This window comes from Sus scrofa, chromosome 9 (assembly GCF_000003025.6).
Source record: "Sus scrofa isolate TJ Tabasco breed Duroc chromosome 9, Sscrofa11.1, whole genome shotgun sequence".
Classification (NCBI taxonomy): domain Eukaryota; kingdom Metazoa; phylum Chordata; class Mammalia; order Artiodactyla; family Suidae; genus Sus; species Sus scrofa.
This window is the reverse complement of record NC_010451.4, coordinates 93,727,892-93,744,429: the sequence shown is the minus strand read 5'-3', so window position 1 is coordinate 93,744,429 and position 16,538 is coordinate 93,727,892. Positions and strand designations below refer to the sequence as shown.

Below are 16,538 nucleotides of genomic sequence, written 5' to 3'. Positions count from 1 at the left end.
GATACCAGGATGACTCCCCAGCCAGAATTCACTCTCCTCCTGGCCTGCAAATATCTGAAATAGTATCCCTAGAGAATCATTGACTTCTCTAGGAGTCATCTAAAGCACAAATGTATCTAAAGGGGACAAACTTTTAAGCCATTTTCAGCATCTGTGGCATGAAGAAAAACTCATTGACAAAAGAATGCAGAGTAGGGCTGGGGGGCAGAGGGGAGAAGGGTTGGAAGTGACAGAGACAAATGACTACTTCACAATTCTGCCCGGAGCCGATGAGAAAGGGAACTTCAAAATAGCTCAGCATCACAGAGTGAGCAATCGCATTAGTGCCCCAGTTTCTCCAACAAAGAACAGGGTTTTGTAGGGCAGCCCTTCCCCTAGTGAACAAAGGGAGACTGGCAGCCGACAGCACGTTCAGTGACATACTGTATGTACCTCTCCTCAGTCTCAGCTGCTATGGGGTGGAGACTTTATTGTATTTACAGCTGAATTTCCAGGTGGCACCACGGTTGAGTGCCAGGACCTGGTATAACTTGTGAAATCATTTGCCTCGGACCTTAAAGAAACCTGCTCATTCCTCTAGCAAACAAATCTCTTTTCAAGCAGACTAAATGTAAAAGCTAGTTAGTACAAGACAGGGAAGAACTGGCATATAACCGAAAGAATAACTAATAAAGAAACAAGAGTAATACAGATAACGGGAACTATCATTTATTGTTTCCTTTGTGCTGGCCATCATGCTAAAGACTTCAGACATGTGCGCATGCATGGTATAGTTTGTTTAACACTACAGCTCTTTGAGATAAAGAAACCTACCCAAGGTCACACATATTGAAAGTGGCAGAACCAAAGAGTCAGTTTCTCTGATTTCAAAGTCAGGGCACCAAACCACTGTATCGTGCTTCCTCATCCAGAAAACAAGCTGGAGAATAAACTAGGTACTTGGTAGGCTTTCCAGGAAGAACAAAAGGAAGATTATCCTAGGCGGTGTGCAGCAAGATTTACCTCTGGACAAAAAGAGTCCTCTTGATAGCTTAGAGCTCTTGGTTGTTATTAAAACCATTTAGCAAGTCCCTGAGTCTTCCACAGATATTTTTCAAATCTCAGTAATTTAGAATTGATGCCATTTTTAACGCAATAGTAGGAATTAGTAGATTCCTGAAGAGATAACAAGGGCATTTTACCCAAACAATCTCTCCTTAGAATTTCAGAAATGTTGATTTACACAAAAACAATGTATTGCAACTGCCACGGTCTTCCGTAAACTGTCACTCTGTAATCTAATCTGCTAGTTGCCCAACTTATCAAGGTAGGCATTTATCCAGCCCACATTTTAGGACTATTTTGTTACTCAGTGAAAAAAAGACCTTTTTTTCTTTTTAGGGCTGCACCTAGGCATACGGAAGTTCCCAGGCTAGGGGTCGAATCAAAGCTGCATCTGCTGGCCTACATCACAGCCACAGCAAAGCTGGATCTGAGCCTTGACTGAGACCTATGCTGCAGCTTGTGACAATGGCAGATGCTTGACCCACTGAGCAAGGCCAGGTATCAAACCTGCATCCTTATGGGTACTAGTCTGGTTCTTAACCTGCTGAGCCATGTCAGGAACTCCACTTGGTGAAATTTAAAAATTTTTTTTTCTTTAAAAAGGTCTAAATTTAGACTTCATTTACCCTGTAATTTCTTTCTAATGAATCTAAATTAATGAAGTGGCATTAAGTAACAAAGTATTTATGTGACACCTCTAGGCATTTCAAAGTACATAAGTAATAAATGTTTTGATCTTTTATTTGTAATTCTTGATCTTTTATTCATAGTTTTATATTTGTGGGCTCATTTTATCCCGAGGACTAGGTATCACAAATTCTCTATTTTATAGGTGAGAAACTAGCAAAGTTACTTCTCAAGGATACTCAGTGATTCAAGAGTTGACCCTGGATTTCCTGGCTTGTGATTAATATCCTTCCCATTTTAATACACTAGAAACTTGGTCATGAAATTCATTCGATCATTAAATGCTTGGGTACCTTCTATATACGAGAAATTTTTAAGCACTTGTGTGCACAGTGGTGAATAGGACAGAATCCCTGGTCCCAGGAAGCCTAGTGTCTAGAGCAGTGTTTTTCATCCTGTGGAATATAACTCATTAATGAGTCATAAAATTTATTTAGTATGTTTGACCAGATTTTTTCAAAGAAAACAGAATAAACTACCTTAGAGTACATTACATGTAATAGAGTAAGTAGTATTTCATGAAGTTTGTTCAAGTTTTATGTATATATACCAGATTCAGGTAAAATATGTATTTCTATGAATCACAATCAAACAAATTTGAAAGCCACTGGTCTATGGGATCTAATTCTAGATATAAAAGTGTTACTGACCCACTCTGATGAAAATTTAAGCAAGAGTTTTAGTATCACAGTACCTGTTTCCTCCATTATAGATTCAGCTCAAAAACGTTAAACTGCTCTAAAGCACACATTTTCCTTAGGGTATACATAGTTTACATTCTGATAAGTATTTGCAGACATTTCATTCCATTGGGCTACTGTTACCAATATTGCTGCTGGTGTTCTAACTTTCTCCTTCCAGAGGTAAAAACAAAAATCCCATGTGTGGATAAGGGTAAGCTAATATAGCAACAGAGTTACCTCTCATACAGACACAGTTTCCTACCTATTCCCACATAACAAATGTCCCCAAAATATAGTGGCTTAAATAGCAACCCTTTCATCATGTCTTGTGTTGTGTTTCTGGATTAGGAATGCAGGCAGGGGCTCAACTGAGCAGTTCATCTACTCTCTGAGGTTTTGGCTGGGCTCCTTCTGTGGCACCAGCTGAGACTGAGCTGATCTGGAAGGTCCACGGTGGTTTCACTTGTACGCTTGGCACCTTGGTGGGGCGCCTCTCCACATGGGATCTCCGAGAGCATGACAGAGCCCACCCGGACTCAAGGAGAGGGACATAGACCCCACCACTCAAAGAACTTGTGGCCCATTTTACTACGTGCACTCTCCAAACCCTAAATCCATCCAGTACTGCATTCTTAGCAGGGATTAAGTGACATGACACATTTAATCCTATGCAATACCAATACGTCACCTTGATTGGAAGGTTCAGCCACAGTAATTCCCAGTTAATTCCCTGGCAAGGGAATAGCGGAAATAGCATGTCACTTTGGAGTTTCAGTGAGCTCCCTGAGAGCAGCGCACATGGTTGACAGCAGAAAGAGTGCCAATATTGTGTTTTAACAGCTGAGCAATTGCTCCAAAAAGATGGAAAAGCATGGCCAAATTCAGAAGCAGGCATGGAAGAACATGGTTAAGGACATCTTGGAAAACTCACCATATGAGAAATGTTTATATAAGGCTGTGTACATAAGAATAATTTTAGTTGTGTCAATTAACTAAATACAGTGGGAGTCAGAATAATAAACGTAAACAGTAACTTTTTCCCTTAAGTATACCCATATGCTAGTCATTCCCCCCAAAATTTGTGCATAAAAAAACCTCTTTGAAATTGAGATTCCCAGCCCCACCCTTTGTATCATGGGGTCTTGGCAAAAACCAGAAATCTGATGGGTAACAGATACCTGAGCTGGTTCAATGGAAATGGTCCAAGGAAAACATTTTGAGAATCTCAGCCCAAACGATCCTATCTGCTTCATCAGGGGGTATCAGTGCAGAGCAGGGAGCTCTACTTAGATGACCCTCAAAGAGGAAGGAGGGACTGGGTTCAGAGAAGGATAGGCATTTTGTGATGCTGTCCTCTGCCTCATGATGTCAGAAGCCATATCCCTGGACAGTTATTTGCCCATCACCCACCAGAACCCTCCAGAGAAGGCATTTCTCTTGTAGAAGCACCGTACCACTTAAAAAACATTTACTGAAAGTAGGGGTGCACCTTCCAACAGCAGGAAAACTCAGAGATCCTGAAATCCCCAATTCATACTTGTAATGCTGCTCCCACGCCCACACACATAAGCAAACAGCCTTTGTATCTGGATGAGAGGGGGGAAAAAAGTCATTCTTGATTTGGTTCAGCTTTAAAAGCAAAGGATCTTCCCAGGGCTGATTCCCAAAGATAGGCATCAAGAATGTATGCTGAGGGAGTTCCGTGGTAGCTCAGCAGTAACGAACCTGACTAGCATCCGTGGGGACGTGCGGTGAATCCCTGGCCCTGCTCAGTGGGGTTAAGTATGTAGCATTGCTGTGAGCTGAGTGCAGCTCACAGATGCAGCTCAGATCCCATGTTGCTGGGGCTGTGGCATAAGCCGGAAGCTGCAGCTATGATGCGACCACTACCTTGGGAACTTCCATATACCACGGCTGTGCCCCTAAAAAGAAAAACTAACCAACAGAAAAGAATGTATGCTGAGAATCTCAGCATCTTCAAATTCAAAGATTTTTTTTTTAAGTTAAAAACTCCACCTGACAGCATCTTGTTCTACCCACATGGGCACTGAATGTAAGTGGAATGGCACCATTTTGAGGGAGACAGGCTGGATGTATGTGTGAAGTTACACAGCATAAAATCCTATAGGCCTCATCAGGTCAGAATGCCATTGACACTAATACGGGTTTGCATGAGCATAGACTGGTGAGATAAGTGAGAAATGGGAGTGTCCCCAGTCATCTGCAGAACTATTAGGTACCCAGACTTGGTCTTATGGGAACATGAATTTCTCTTGCATGGTCATCATTCAGATGTATGTATGTCATTATCATTAAGATCAGCCAAGAGGCTTCTGCTAACTAATGATGCCCAGATTTGGGTCCCTGAGGAGCCATGGGCATATGGAGATTGATTTCCTCTGCCAAAACCTGATTCAGAAAGTCACTTGTCTAGGTGGTAATGTGAGAACTGTGCAATTAATAGAATTATTCTTTATTACAAAGCATTTGCATATAAAAAGAAAGTGGTAGTATAAAAAGATCCAGTGAAGTCTTCTAGAGTCATGGTACAATTTTCCCCAGAGCTACAGCAACAGAAAGCAAGTACAGGAGGATCAGACTTTGCACTTATCAGTGGCCCAGCTTTGACGATACCCCAATTGGCGGGGGCAAGCCACTGTTCAATTCTGCTTAGGACTCTATAAAAGAAGAAAAATAGTACATAAAGCCAAGTTTCTCCTCTGCCGCGCCAGTTCAGAAAAACATCACCATCTACCTGCACTTTACAGTTCAGGGAGTCCGACGATGACTGGCCAGGCAAATAAGCAAGTTATTTGCAACGCAGACCGAAGTGAAGTGACGGGCTTCTTCACCACAGGCATAAGTATATTATAAACCTAAATCCTTGCTGACCAACACAGGAGGAGCCTAGAGTATTCAGCAAGTTAAGCCAATTGCTTCAAGGCAGAATATAACTAATGCATCCAAATCAGAGAAGTGTTAATCCATTTTCTGTTAATCCATTTTCTCTTAAGGAAGAGCAGCATACCTGAGACCCTTTTCCCATTCCTTTGCCCTCCCCCATTGGCGATGCAAGGATAGAGTCTCTGGTTGTAATAAGAAACCCTGTATATATTAGGAGATTGAGGGTTAATACCTCTGCTTCTTTTATTTGACATTTCTATTTACTTGTCTCACAGCCACTCTTTTGCAACCTTTAAATCATTTTCTCCTTACCTCCACTGTTTTGCTAGGTTTGCCCCAAGCAACCAGAGCCCACTTTCTTAGTGACAATAGAGACGGGAGCTGGAAGGGATGCTAAAGATTATTTATTCTAACAACTACACTTATGGATGAGAAAACCAGAGCCCTATCTATTAGGTACTTTAAGGAACTTGATAACTGAAGTCATAGATAAAACTCTCAAAAGCTGCTCTGTGGCTCCTCTGGCCTCTCTGGATTTTTTTCTTGCCTCAGCTCAGTTACAGAATTCATCTCAGAGACGATTCTGACAATTGAGAATCTCAGCATCGGCAAATTCAATGATTTGTTAACTTAAAAAGCTTCCTCTTAAGCACCACACCTGACAGCATCTTGTTCTACCAGACTGGGTTCAGACTAGTATTCTTCTCAAAATCCCATACCAGGGAGTTCAAAAGCATAAATCATGTCTGTCTGAGACCCCAGTGGTCCCCCCAGGCTGCACAAAGACAAGCAAGCCGTGGTAACCCAAAGCGGCGACCCACAAAGCTTGGCAGAAAATGTCATTTGATGAAGAGAAGGAACACTGTTAATGGTGACTCGCTAAGTGTTTACATCAGATATATAACTTTTTTCATTTAAATAGTTTTTAAAAGCAAATATCACTTTCATGAGTTGAATTACATTGTATAGGTTCTCTTCTGTGTTGTATATTTGAACAGAACGTAGATGCGATAGCTCAAAGAAATTTCCTAAACGAGAGTTTAATATTGTATGAGACATACCTAGAGTCATATGCATTTCCATGTAGCCCCCAATTTATGAACCCCTTTAGGAACACGATACCTTGCTCAGAACTATGTATATATGTCAATAAAAAGGAAATGTGTATTTAATCAAATAGTGCCCATACATTGATCTCAGATGATCAATACTTTAAAACAAAGCAAGCAAAGGGTCTTATATCAATTTACTACGCTCTATTTCTTCTACTTCCTTTTCATTTTAAGTGAAATTCTCTGGAGAACATCCTTAAATGGAGATATCTGTGTGCCTATAACAGGATAATGCTTACTCATATGGGAAAATTTTTTTAAGATGTCTGCCTTACCTGGAGTAATTTCAGAGGCTTGGGGTAAGAATCACTAACCAAGTAAATGTAACCAATTTGATGTATAATCCAGTTTTTTCACTGAAGAAACTTTTGTGTCCTGGCTCAGCTCCAGGCACTGGGGATGCAGTAATGAGCAAAACAGACAAACTCTACACTCATGGTGCTTGCATTTCTAATAGCAAGAGGGGGCAGAGACAGACAAACCAATAATGCATAAGATATTATACCTCAGGAGTTGATAAGTGATGTGGAGAAAATAATCTGGGGCATAGACAAATAAGGAGTACTGGGGAAAGAGAGAGCTACTGTTTTTTATAGAGTAGGGGCAAGTGATAAGGAGACATTGAGCAGAGACATGAAGGAAATGCAAGAAGAGAGTCACACTGGTGTCTGAAGGAAAGACATTCCAAGCAGAGGCAACAACAAACACAAAGATCCAAGGATGGAAGAACATCAAAGAGACCAGTGAAGCCAGGGAGAAATGACTAAGCGTGAAAGTGAAAGGAGATGAAGATAAAGATGGAACAAATCACCTAGGACTTCGGAGGTCATTTACTTTTCTGTTGCAAGAACTGAGAAGACCTTCAGTGTGGTACCAATGGAAGCTAATACGGTGTGCAGATTCCAAGGGGAGGCTGACAGCATCAGCTCCGCTAGAAAGGAGGGTTAATGCCTGATGTTTATTAGAGTTTAACAGTTCTGGCTTACGATTTTGATCCCTAGACATAGTAGCACTTAAAGCTCCTATTAGTTGTGTGAGCCTCAGAGTGAAGGAATTTCTGATCCTTGCCTGAAAACACATTTGTATAGAAAAGAGGAGAAAGAGGGGATGTTGAGCAACTAAGAGAAGGCAAGACTAATAAAAGATAGGTGGAACTGTACCAAAAATTATTGAGTCCTTTTATTTACAAATTATTTATTGTGCATCCAACTCTGGTACTTCTCGAGGGAGGGAAGAGAGAATAAAAGGACATGACTCAAAAGAAAGCATGACAGCATGAGGCAGCAACAATGGACTGAGGTATGAAGTTGAAGACCAAGTGGAATTTCTGTTGATAAGATAATTAAGTTGTATTGTGGCAATAACAAAGGAACATGCTATACTTTCTCTTTCCATATATCTTATCTCACAAGAAATGAATCACTGAATGAAGAAGTCTTTGCTTCATAAGTTCCATTTGGAAATTAAATCTTGAGTTTATAGATTTTTATCCAGCACCACAATAATGAATATGATTTTCGCTTAAATCTACCAGTAACAGTATAAGACAATTATTTTGGTCATAAAGGGAAAACACCCCCTGAGAATCTAGCCCATATTTATTAATAATGGATCCTCTGTCTTCCACTGAGAAATCTTTACATCGCAAGGCTATCAAACCAGTGGCTAGCAGTGCCCTATCTGTCCAGACAACATAATCAACAGATGTACCTCTTCTGGAAAGGGACCAAGGGGCTCTAATATGAGTAAATTCAGGTGATAAGTTAAAAAAACAGGTTCATTGACAAAGCAAGAAGACAACAAATGGCCAATGGAAATTGTATTCCATGACCACAGCATTAAAATATCTAAACAAGCAGACAGGCTGGAAGAAATGTGAGGTCACCAGGAGCAAGGAAATGGAACAGATGGGAACAGACTGGAATGTTATTTTGTTTAAGTGTTTGTTCTATTTTTTTCCAAGTCAGATCTATTATACAGTTTTAGTAACACACTGATTCTCAGGAACCAATCCTCAGCCATTCAACTGACCAACAGACTTGGCATCCACAAGAATCTACTAAATAGATATGTTTAGCATTGATTGAGGGCCCAGTTATCTGAAAAAATAGGGTCATTTTCTCTAAAGCTTGGCCAGTCTCTGCATTACTGGTACAAGAGAAATAGATTTCACACTGCTAGAGAAAGCTGTCACTTGGCTGCATTGACCTCTAAAAGCTTTACCAAGTTTGTGAAGCAAAACATGCCTTTTGATGTGTGTGAATGGCCCTTCTGTCATCAGCAGTGGAACTATTAGGTCTTTTTCAGCTTTAAATAGCAAAAAGTACCACCGAGAGTAACTCACAGTGGCCACTCACCGCACTCCCAGGAAAACCAAAAATAAACCTGCACATTTCTCATTTCTGACAAAAAGGATGATTATGGAAATCTGCTTAACTGCACTTAAGAAAATAGGCTAAATTTATACCATTAAAGATCTTGTGAGAATTTCATCAGAATAATAGCAAAAACTTATCACCAACACACACACGAAAATAACAATATGTTCCTCTTCCACATATTTTACTACCTTAGGGAATAACAGATGGGCTAATACGGGAGGCAGATGTAAAATATTTATGAAAGGCAAAGTAATTGAGATAGCAAACTCATAAAACAATAATTTCCTCTACGATATTCAGCAGCATGTACAAAAATGAGAATGTTTTTTACATAATACAATAAAATGCACTGGCAAAAGCTACGGATGAAATAGTAAAGGAGATGCAGAAAAATATAAGTTACGGTTCTTTGATACACTAAAATGTGGTAAGGGAAAAAAGATAACTGCAGAAAGAGTCTTGTGAGTGTTTTTTGCTGTTGTTGCTGTTTGTGAGAAGACCCTGAATTTGTATTATCTTCCTCTCAAAGAGCTTAAACATTCTAACATAGGGTGTTCCCTTCAATGTCCGAGTGAAGCAAGTAGATGATTCTAAGTTATTCTGTAAACTTCTATAATGATGTCCACAGGGAGTACAGGAGAAGACTATTTGACACTATAGCTTGAGGACTTTCCACGTGTCTACCCTGTATCTCTTACCTATGTGGTCAAAATATCCCCAATTTTGAAGAAAGGAGAATGCAGTAAGCAAACAGATCATATGCGTACACTTCAGATCAGCATTCCTTCAAGTCTCTCAATGGCAGAGGGAACACCAGAGTAGCTTTGCCATCTTTACAAATGCGGGGAGAGAGGGGATGAGACTAGTTCAAGGTGGACAGGGAGGAGTACCAGCACACCAGCCCCTGGTTCGCCTAGACTTACCCCCTGACACATTATTCTTCTTCCATCTCTGAAAAGGAAGAAACCTGCACAGAAATAATAAAACTTGATCTTGGAAAGATGAAGAGATCAGTTAAAATGTCAAAGGCACACCTGCTATAGGATGCTCAGGGCCCCAGCCAGTTCTCTGCAGGGTGAGGGATGGTTGAGGCCACGATGTGGCTTGAGGAGCAGAAAGGCCTACCTGTTTCACAACGAGGCAGCCCATAGGCCTCACATTTGTTGGGCATTTCTTCAGGATGATAGATTATTTCCTTCCTGAAACTTCCATTGGTTCCCTGGTTCTCTGAAATACAACCATTCATACAAAATTTCAGAAAATATTATATGGTATTATATGGTGTCTACTCCATGACCAGCATAATGGGGATATAATAATGAAAAAGACAGCAGAGCCCCTGCCTATTTTCTAGTCAAGAGTACAAGACATAAAGACACTAACCAAGAAAAAAAAGAAAGAAAGAAAAGAAAATAAGAAAATAAATCAGCTTTAAAAATGGGTAATGTGACAGAGAGTAACTGGCTGGTTATATTAGATGTGGTGGCCTGTCGACAGCCTTTGTCAGAGGGTGGCATTTCAGATGGGGGTGGTGATAAGAAAGAGCCTGACACATGGTTAAGAGAGAGAAGCACATTCCTGGCAGAGACAAGAGCTACTACAAAAGGTCTGAAACTGAGAAACAGAAGTCCTGTTTGAGGACAAAAAACAAAAAATAAAAAGGGGTGGGGGAAGACATAATTAGGTGAGTGCAGAAAGATAGGCATGGTCTGAATCTCACTGGGCCTTATAAACCAGAGTAAAGAGCCCAGAGAGAAGCCACAGGAGGTGTGGAGGGAGGTGACTTACATCTGAAAGCACTCTGGCTGCTGCAGAGAGAAGGCAGTGTAGGGAGGCAGGAGTGCACACAGATATGCCTGTGGTGCAGCTATTACAGTGGCCAAGAGAACAAGAATGGTGGTAGGGTTGGGGGGAGGGAGGAGATGGAAGAGGCTGCAGTCAAAGGCAGGGGGATTGGACCCAGCAGCAATAGTTTGACATGGGAGGAGGGACCAAAAAGGAAGGAAGCATAAATGTTAGACTTCTTGGTTTGAATAAATGGCCAAAGGGTGGGACCATTTGCTGAGGAAACAAAGACTACACAGAGACAGGTTAGCGAATCAAAAGTTATGCTTTGGCCACCTGATTTAGAGATGTCAATTAAACTGCCACATGGAGACGCAAAGTAGGCAGCTGAATACAAGGAAGCCGCAGAGAAAGAAGATGACCCTCCTAGGTTTCCAGTGAACTGTGGTTTTGACTTCATTTCACCTTGTTCTTTCTGTTACCCCACTGAGCTTTGATAAAGCAAGAATTAGATAAATTACACGAAGAAGCTTTGCAAAGAATAAAGTCATGCCTTCGTATTTGGAGTCATTGTCACTATCCCCTTCCATCAAGTATTTCTCTGGCACACACTGTGTCTTCAATGTAGAAGTTTCAGGAAATGTAGATTATGCTATCCCTGCCCCCGCAACATATTGTAGCTTTTAGTGGACTCATATCGTAAAGAAAATTGAACCTCATTCTAAAAATGATAAAAGGAAAAAAAATCTCCCAAAGAGTGAGCATGTCCCATGACTCCTCTATAACCTTAGGTGGCCACACAGACTTGACTTCATAATTCTCTTCTACACCTAGACAAGTAATCAGCACAAAATTGAGAGACTGGAGTTTCCATAGGGGAGGTTTTGCTGAAAGACTTGTGCCCCAGACATGATGAATGCTTCCCCATTGAATGCCACATGGTAACAAATTTCAAAATTAGTTTCTCCTTCGCGTTTAAAGAAATTCCTATGAAAAACACAATTTTATGGGGCAAGAATATCATACCTAATGTGGACAAGAACACTTCAGCATGAAATTAGTTTGTTTATTAACCAAGAGCCATGCCTTTAAAGAAAGGGACAGCTAACTGGGCTGCTTGACTGAAGCCACGGTCAGGTAGCCAAGAGGACCAGCTCCTCCTGGGCAGAGCAAGTCCAGATGGACAGGCCAAGGGATGGAACATTGACAGCTCTAGAAGGCAAGGTGAGGCCAGCGCTAAATGATTCTCTTGGCCATAGAGTTTCACCCCGTGGAAGTCGGGGCTCCTTGCTTAGGTTCTCTTTCAGTAAAAGGAAAAAGCTTTAAGGGTGAAATAGATATAACTTTGCTGTCTCACAAAAACAAAACTTTGGTTCAACACAAGAGCTATGAGTTGTATCTAGGAAAATGAAGAGCCATAAAAAGAATGATCATACACATCCGTATACACTCACCCTGAGGCAATTATCAATATTGTCATTAACAAAAGCATCCATGCTTTAGAATGTCTTCCTTTCTGCCAGTTATTATGAAACGGAAGTTCTTACCACCCCAGCCCTCACTAGAATTTTCCCTGATGTTATCTACTTGAACAATGAAAATGTATCAAACCATTCTCTCAGGCAGTGGAGCTCACAGATGACTCCTGGCACTACAGAGAGCCATTTCTGCCCAGAGAGAACAATGTTAATTAGGTATTGAAAAGAGTAATTAATTTAACAATCTAAGCAAACTGCAGTGAGCTTTCAATTTTGCACACTGTATTTTAACCAGTTTAGAGATTACCAAAGCTCATTTTAAACCCACAGTGGCTTCTTTCAACAATGATCATGCTTATCAACTCTCTCCAAGAGGTATGACATTGGTAGAGGTAGGTGCCAGGATCCCAGCTAATCTCGAGCAGAGCATATGGAGAAAGTTGACCCACTACAGCATTAAATCACCTAGCACTTTCCAAAGGCAAATTAAACTGAGTTTTTAACTCAGTTTTAACTAGCATCTGGGATTATCCATGCCAGTCCCTCTGGGGCCCCCTTGACTAACACAGACTTTTCCACCCTGCTTTGTTTTCCAGCCTCTGCAAGCACGTACATGCCGACGGTGTGCAACGGGCGAGAAGTCCTTGACTCCACCACCTCATCCCTGTGATTGTGAATTGCAGTTCAGTTCTCGTGTTTTTAGGTTGTCAGACGCAAGTACTCACATGCAGCTCCGGAACGTGGAGAAAGAACTCCCCTTAGGACCTTTTTTTAGAAACAGTACAATAAATTATTTTTGAGGACTGTACAATATATAGTGACGTGCTAGAACTTTTTAGACTGATTTTAGTGCCCCTCTTATTAATGATTCCCCAGAACATGGACATAACCATTGTTTACAGAGCTGAGTATTTGGTGACAGGGTCTGACAGGGTCAGTCTATTAGAAAATACGGTGGCAATATTAGGTAACTTTTTTTCCTATGAAGTTTTTTGTAGGTCCTTGTTGTAACTAACTTAGGATGAGTTTCTATGTTGTATATTAAAGTTACATTATGTGTAACAGGTGGTTTTTCTCAGCAAAAAACAAAAAGCATCTGTATTAATGTAAAGATATTGGGAATAAAACCTTCAAGGTTTTCCAGCATGGTGGCTAATGGCTTTTTCTTTTTCAATCATTTCAGGTAATTTGAGTGTGTGGACTTTAGACTATATCTACTTTTTTTTTTTTTTTTTTTTTTTTTAGGGCGGCATCCATGGCACATGGAAGTTCCCAGGTTAGGGATCAAATTGGAACTGCAGCTACAGGCCTATAGCAGGGCCACAGCAATACCAGATCTGAGCCACATCCGTGACCTCTATAGCAGCTCACAGCAACGCCAGATCCTTAACACACTGATCGAGGCCAGGGATCAACCCGCATCCTCATGGACACTATGTCATGTTTTTAACTTGCTAAGCCACAACAGGAACTCCCATTTCTACTTTTAATGTTGGAAGAAATAATCTAACTGGGCTTCTCTTTACTTATAGATACAATGAACACAGGTTGCTTCCTGTGAGCAGATCTAGGCGGATTTGCAAAGCCCATAATCAGAATTGGACTGACAACAGCCTAAATACACAATGGCCACATAACACCCATGTTGGTTCTTTAAGCCCCATCTGTAGAGCATCCCAGAATTTGCCCAAAGAGGGCCCTGAGGCACAGGCTCCTCCATTCCTGCTTTCCTGTGAATGAAGAGGCTGACCTCCAGGGGAGGTTTGAAGGCTCTCATTTCCCAAAACAACCTTAATTACTAGCAAGGAGACTGAGAAAGCATCTTATTATTCCATTGGAAAATCACTCACGGTTCATAGCTGAATGCGGCAGCAAAAATGCAGGATATCTTCTTTTCCAAGGCTTTGCCAAAGTCCCGAGAACAATGCATAGACACACAGGCTTGTCACTCAACCTGAACGTTTTACTAACACAAATAAAGCAGCAAACAGGGAAAGCACAGAAAAGCTAAAACTGGCTCATTCTTAACAATACTGTCCTATTTTTCTGACAAACCTTGCAGTCACAAAGCATTTATTAATGTAGAAAAATTTACTGAGAACCTATCTGTCTGCCAGGCCCTGCACCAAGATACCATGGACAGAGAATGTATTGGTTTCATGTAACTGATCCAACAGCTTAATACAAACTTGTAGGCTTAGTACAACAGAAATTGATTCTCAGTGTTGGCAGGGCTGTACCCCCTTGGCTCCAGGGGAGAATCCATTCCTTTCCTCTTCTAGTTTCTGGTGGTTGTCAGCTTCTTGACATCGCATCACTCTAATCTCTGTGTCCATCTTCACATCCCCTTCTCTCCCAGTGTGTCTCTCACAAGGACACTTGTGATGGGATTTCGGGCTCACCTGGATAATGCAGGATGATCCCATTTCAAGGACCTTAATTACATCTGCAAAGGCCTTTTTTTGAAGTGAAGGAACATTAGGATGTGTACATATCTTTGGAGAAGTCATTCTTCACCCCATGACAGAGAAATAGATGATTAAGTGCAGTTTCTGCCTTTAAGAAGCATCAAGACTGGAAAATAACGAGGGAAGTGTGATTGAAGAAGACAGTGAGGAGAAGGAAGAGGATGATATGAGGGACTCACAGGCTAAAAAACCAAGGCCTGGTTAATCAAGACATACAGGTCCCACTTTTAAAACATCCAGAAATACTGAAAAGGTGCACAAAAGCCAGCATGACTGGTCTTGAAAGAAATAAAATGAGAAGTTTCATGTTAGAAATTCTCTTCTTTCTGGAGCTCCCCTTGTGGCTCAGGGGGTTAAGTACCTGGCACTCCCTCAGCTGTGTGCAAGCCCCAAATGTGGGGCAAGTTTGATCCTTAGCCTGGGAAGTTCCATGTGCTGTGGGTGCAGCCAAAAATTTTTTTAAAAAAAGAAATTCTTTTTCCTTCTGGATGCATTTGAATCAGCACCCCCTTCGATGTGTCCAAAACTCACCAGATGCTCAAAAACAACAGTGCAAAGCCTCTGAACTCTTATATCCAAAGAACCTGGGTTTGGCTCGGGGTGGGGGCGGGTACTTGGGGCCGACTGGGTAATAGTTTCAACAGCTAGATGGCAGGAAAAAATGCTGTTGTGACTGAAACTGCCAGGAGTGCTAGATAAGTGTGCTCAGAATGAGCATCTGCTCAAGATCAAGGCTGAGGCAAGGATGATGGGAGAGAAAATTAACTCAACCCACTGATGGAATGTGACAGGCTGAGGAAGGCAATATCAGTTGAGTTGTTCAGAGACACAACTGATGCCTAAAACAATCAAACTGATCATGGATCTTTTTAAACACGACAATTAGGCTGTGGGTACATCCTGAGAAAAATGTTTTTGGAGAGCAGGGTTTTGATCTATGGCTGGTATTATTTCACTCCCTCTCTTTATACTAAAAGTGTGTTAACTGACAGTTGCCATCACCTTCTTCCTTGTCACGAACTGTGTTTCCTATTCAAAAGTTCATCCCCTAAGATGTGATGTCTAGAAATAATTTTTTAAAGAACATTCAGCATATGTATGGAAAATAGAAGCTATAAAATCGTTTTTTACATAAGCCATTTTAAACAAACAGGTTTAGGACTGTTTTTTCTTTTTTAACTCCAGTAACCATATTTCATTCTTTCAGAATATAAAACTTGTTGAACTGATACATTTTTGCAAAAATATCCTGAATTTAAGAAACTCAAGCAGAATGATCATCACACTCATTAAAAAACATATCAGAACCAAATGATATGGTTGATTATTGTTGGATTCCTGGATGTTTACAGTTTCTGAAATGCCCTGTGACCTATCTAGTTTAAATATTAATAGACTCTCTTGCCCACTCAGGTTGTTCATGGTAAAATAAAAAAGTCACATTTTCAAGCTGTGAGGTAAGCTTGTTTGTAGATCACACAGAGGACAGACTAAGGGTAGCTAAGAAGGGAAGTGATTAAGCCAATAAAGCTTTACAGTCTTCAATGCCACTATTCCTCTCAACCAGCCTGCTTTACACACCTATCTACCATGAGAGCTTTGGGCATTGCAGCCCTTTACTAAAGGGCTATAAACATGGAGAAGTCAAGGAAAGTGAGGTGCCACGAAGATGGAACACCAGTATGGATTATAACTTTCACAGCCCTAATAACCAAGAGCCAAAATGATAAATAAGGCAATTATCACTCCTGCTCTGTGACAGTAAGTTGAGGTTTCCGTAATTCCCACTGGTTGGACTCACTGATTTAACCTAAGCAGTGGTAATCTAAAATCAGCCATCTGAGATAAAGGAAGTATTACCTCCCTCCAAACCAAATCTGCCAATATCCACAAGCTATTTTAGACAGAGCTCTTCATCCAAGAGTCATTAATAAGCCAAGGAAAATTCTGGCAAATTAAAAGCCTAACTGGGACATTTTGTTCAAGGCAACCGGAG

At 40.9% G+C, this 16,538-nt stretch overlaps 1 protein-coding gene across 3 annotated transcripts in view; it reads left to right on the top strand.

Annotated features, from left to right (window-relative positions):
• GRM3 (glutamate metabotropic receptor 3) overlaps positions 1–13,220 on the top strand; it is a 243,509-nt gene extending 230,289 nt beyond the window's left edge. For all 3 annotated transcript variants that reach the window (XM_021063475.1, XM_021063472.1, XM_021063473.1), the window contains one exon: positions 12,671–13,220. In XM_021063475.1, coding sequence (XP_020919134.1) covers positions 12,671–12,744 — 74 coding nt within the window. In that variant the 3' untranslated portion in view covers positions 12,745–13,220. The remainder of the gene's footprint in view (positions 1–12,670) is intronic.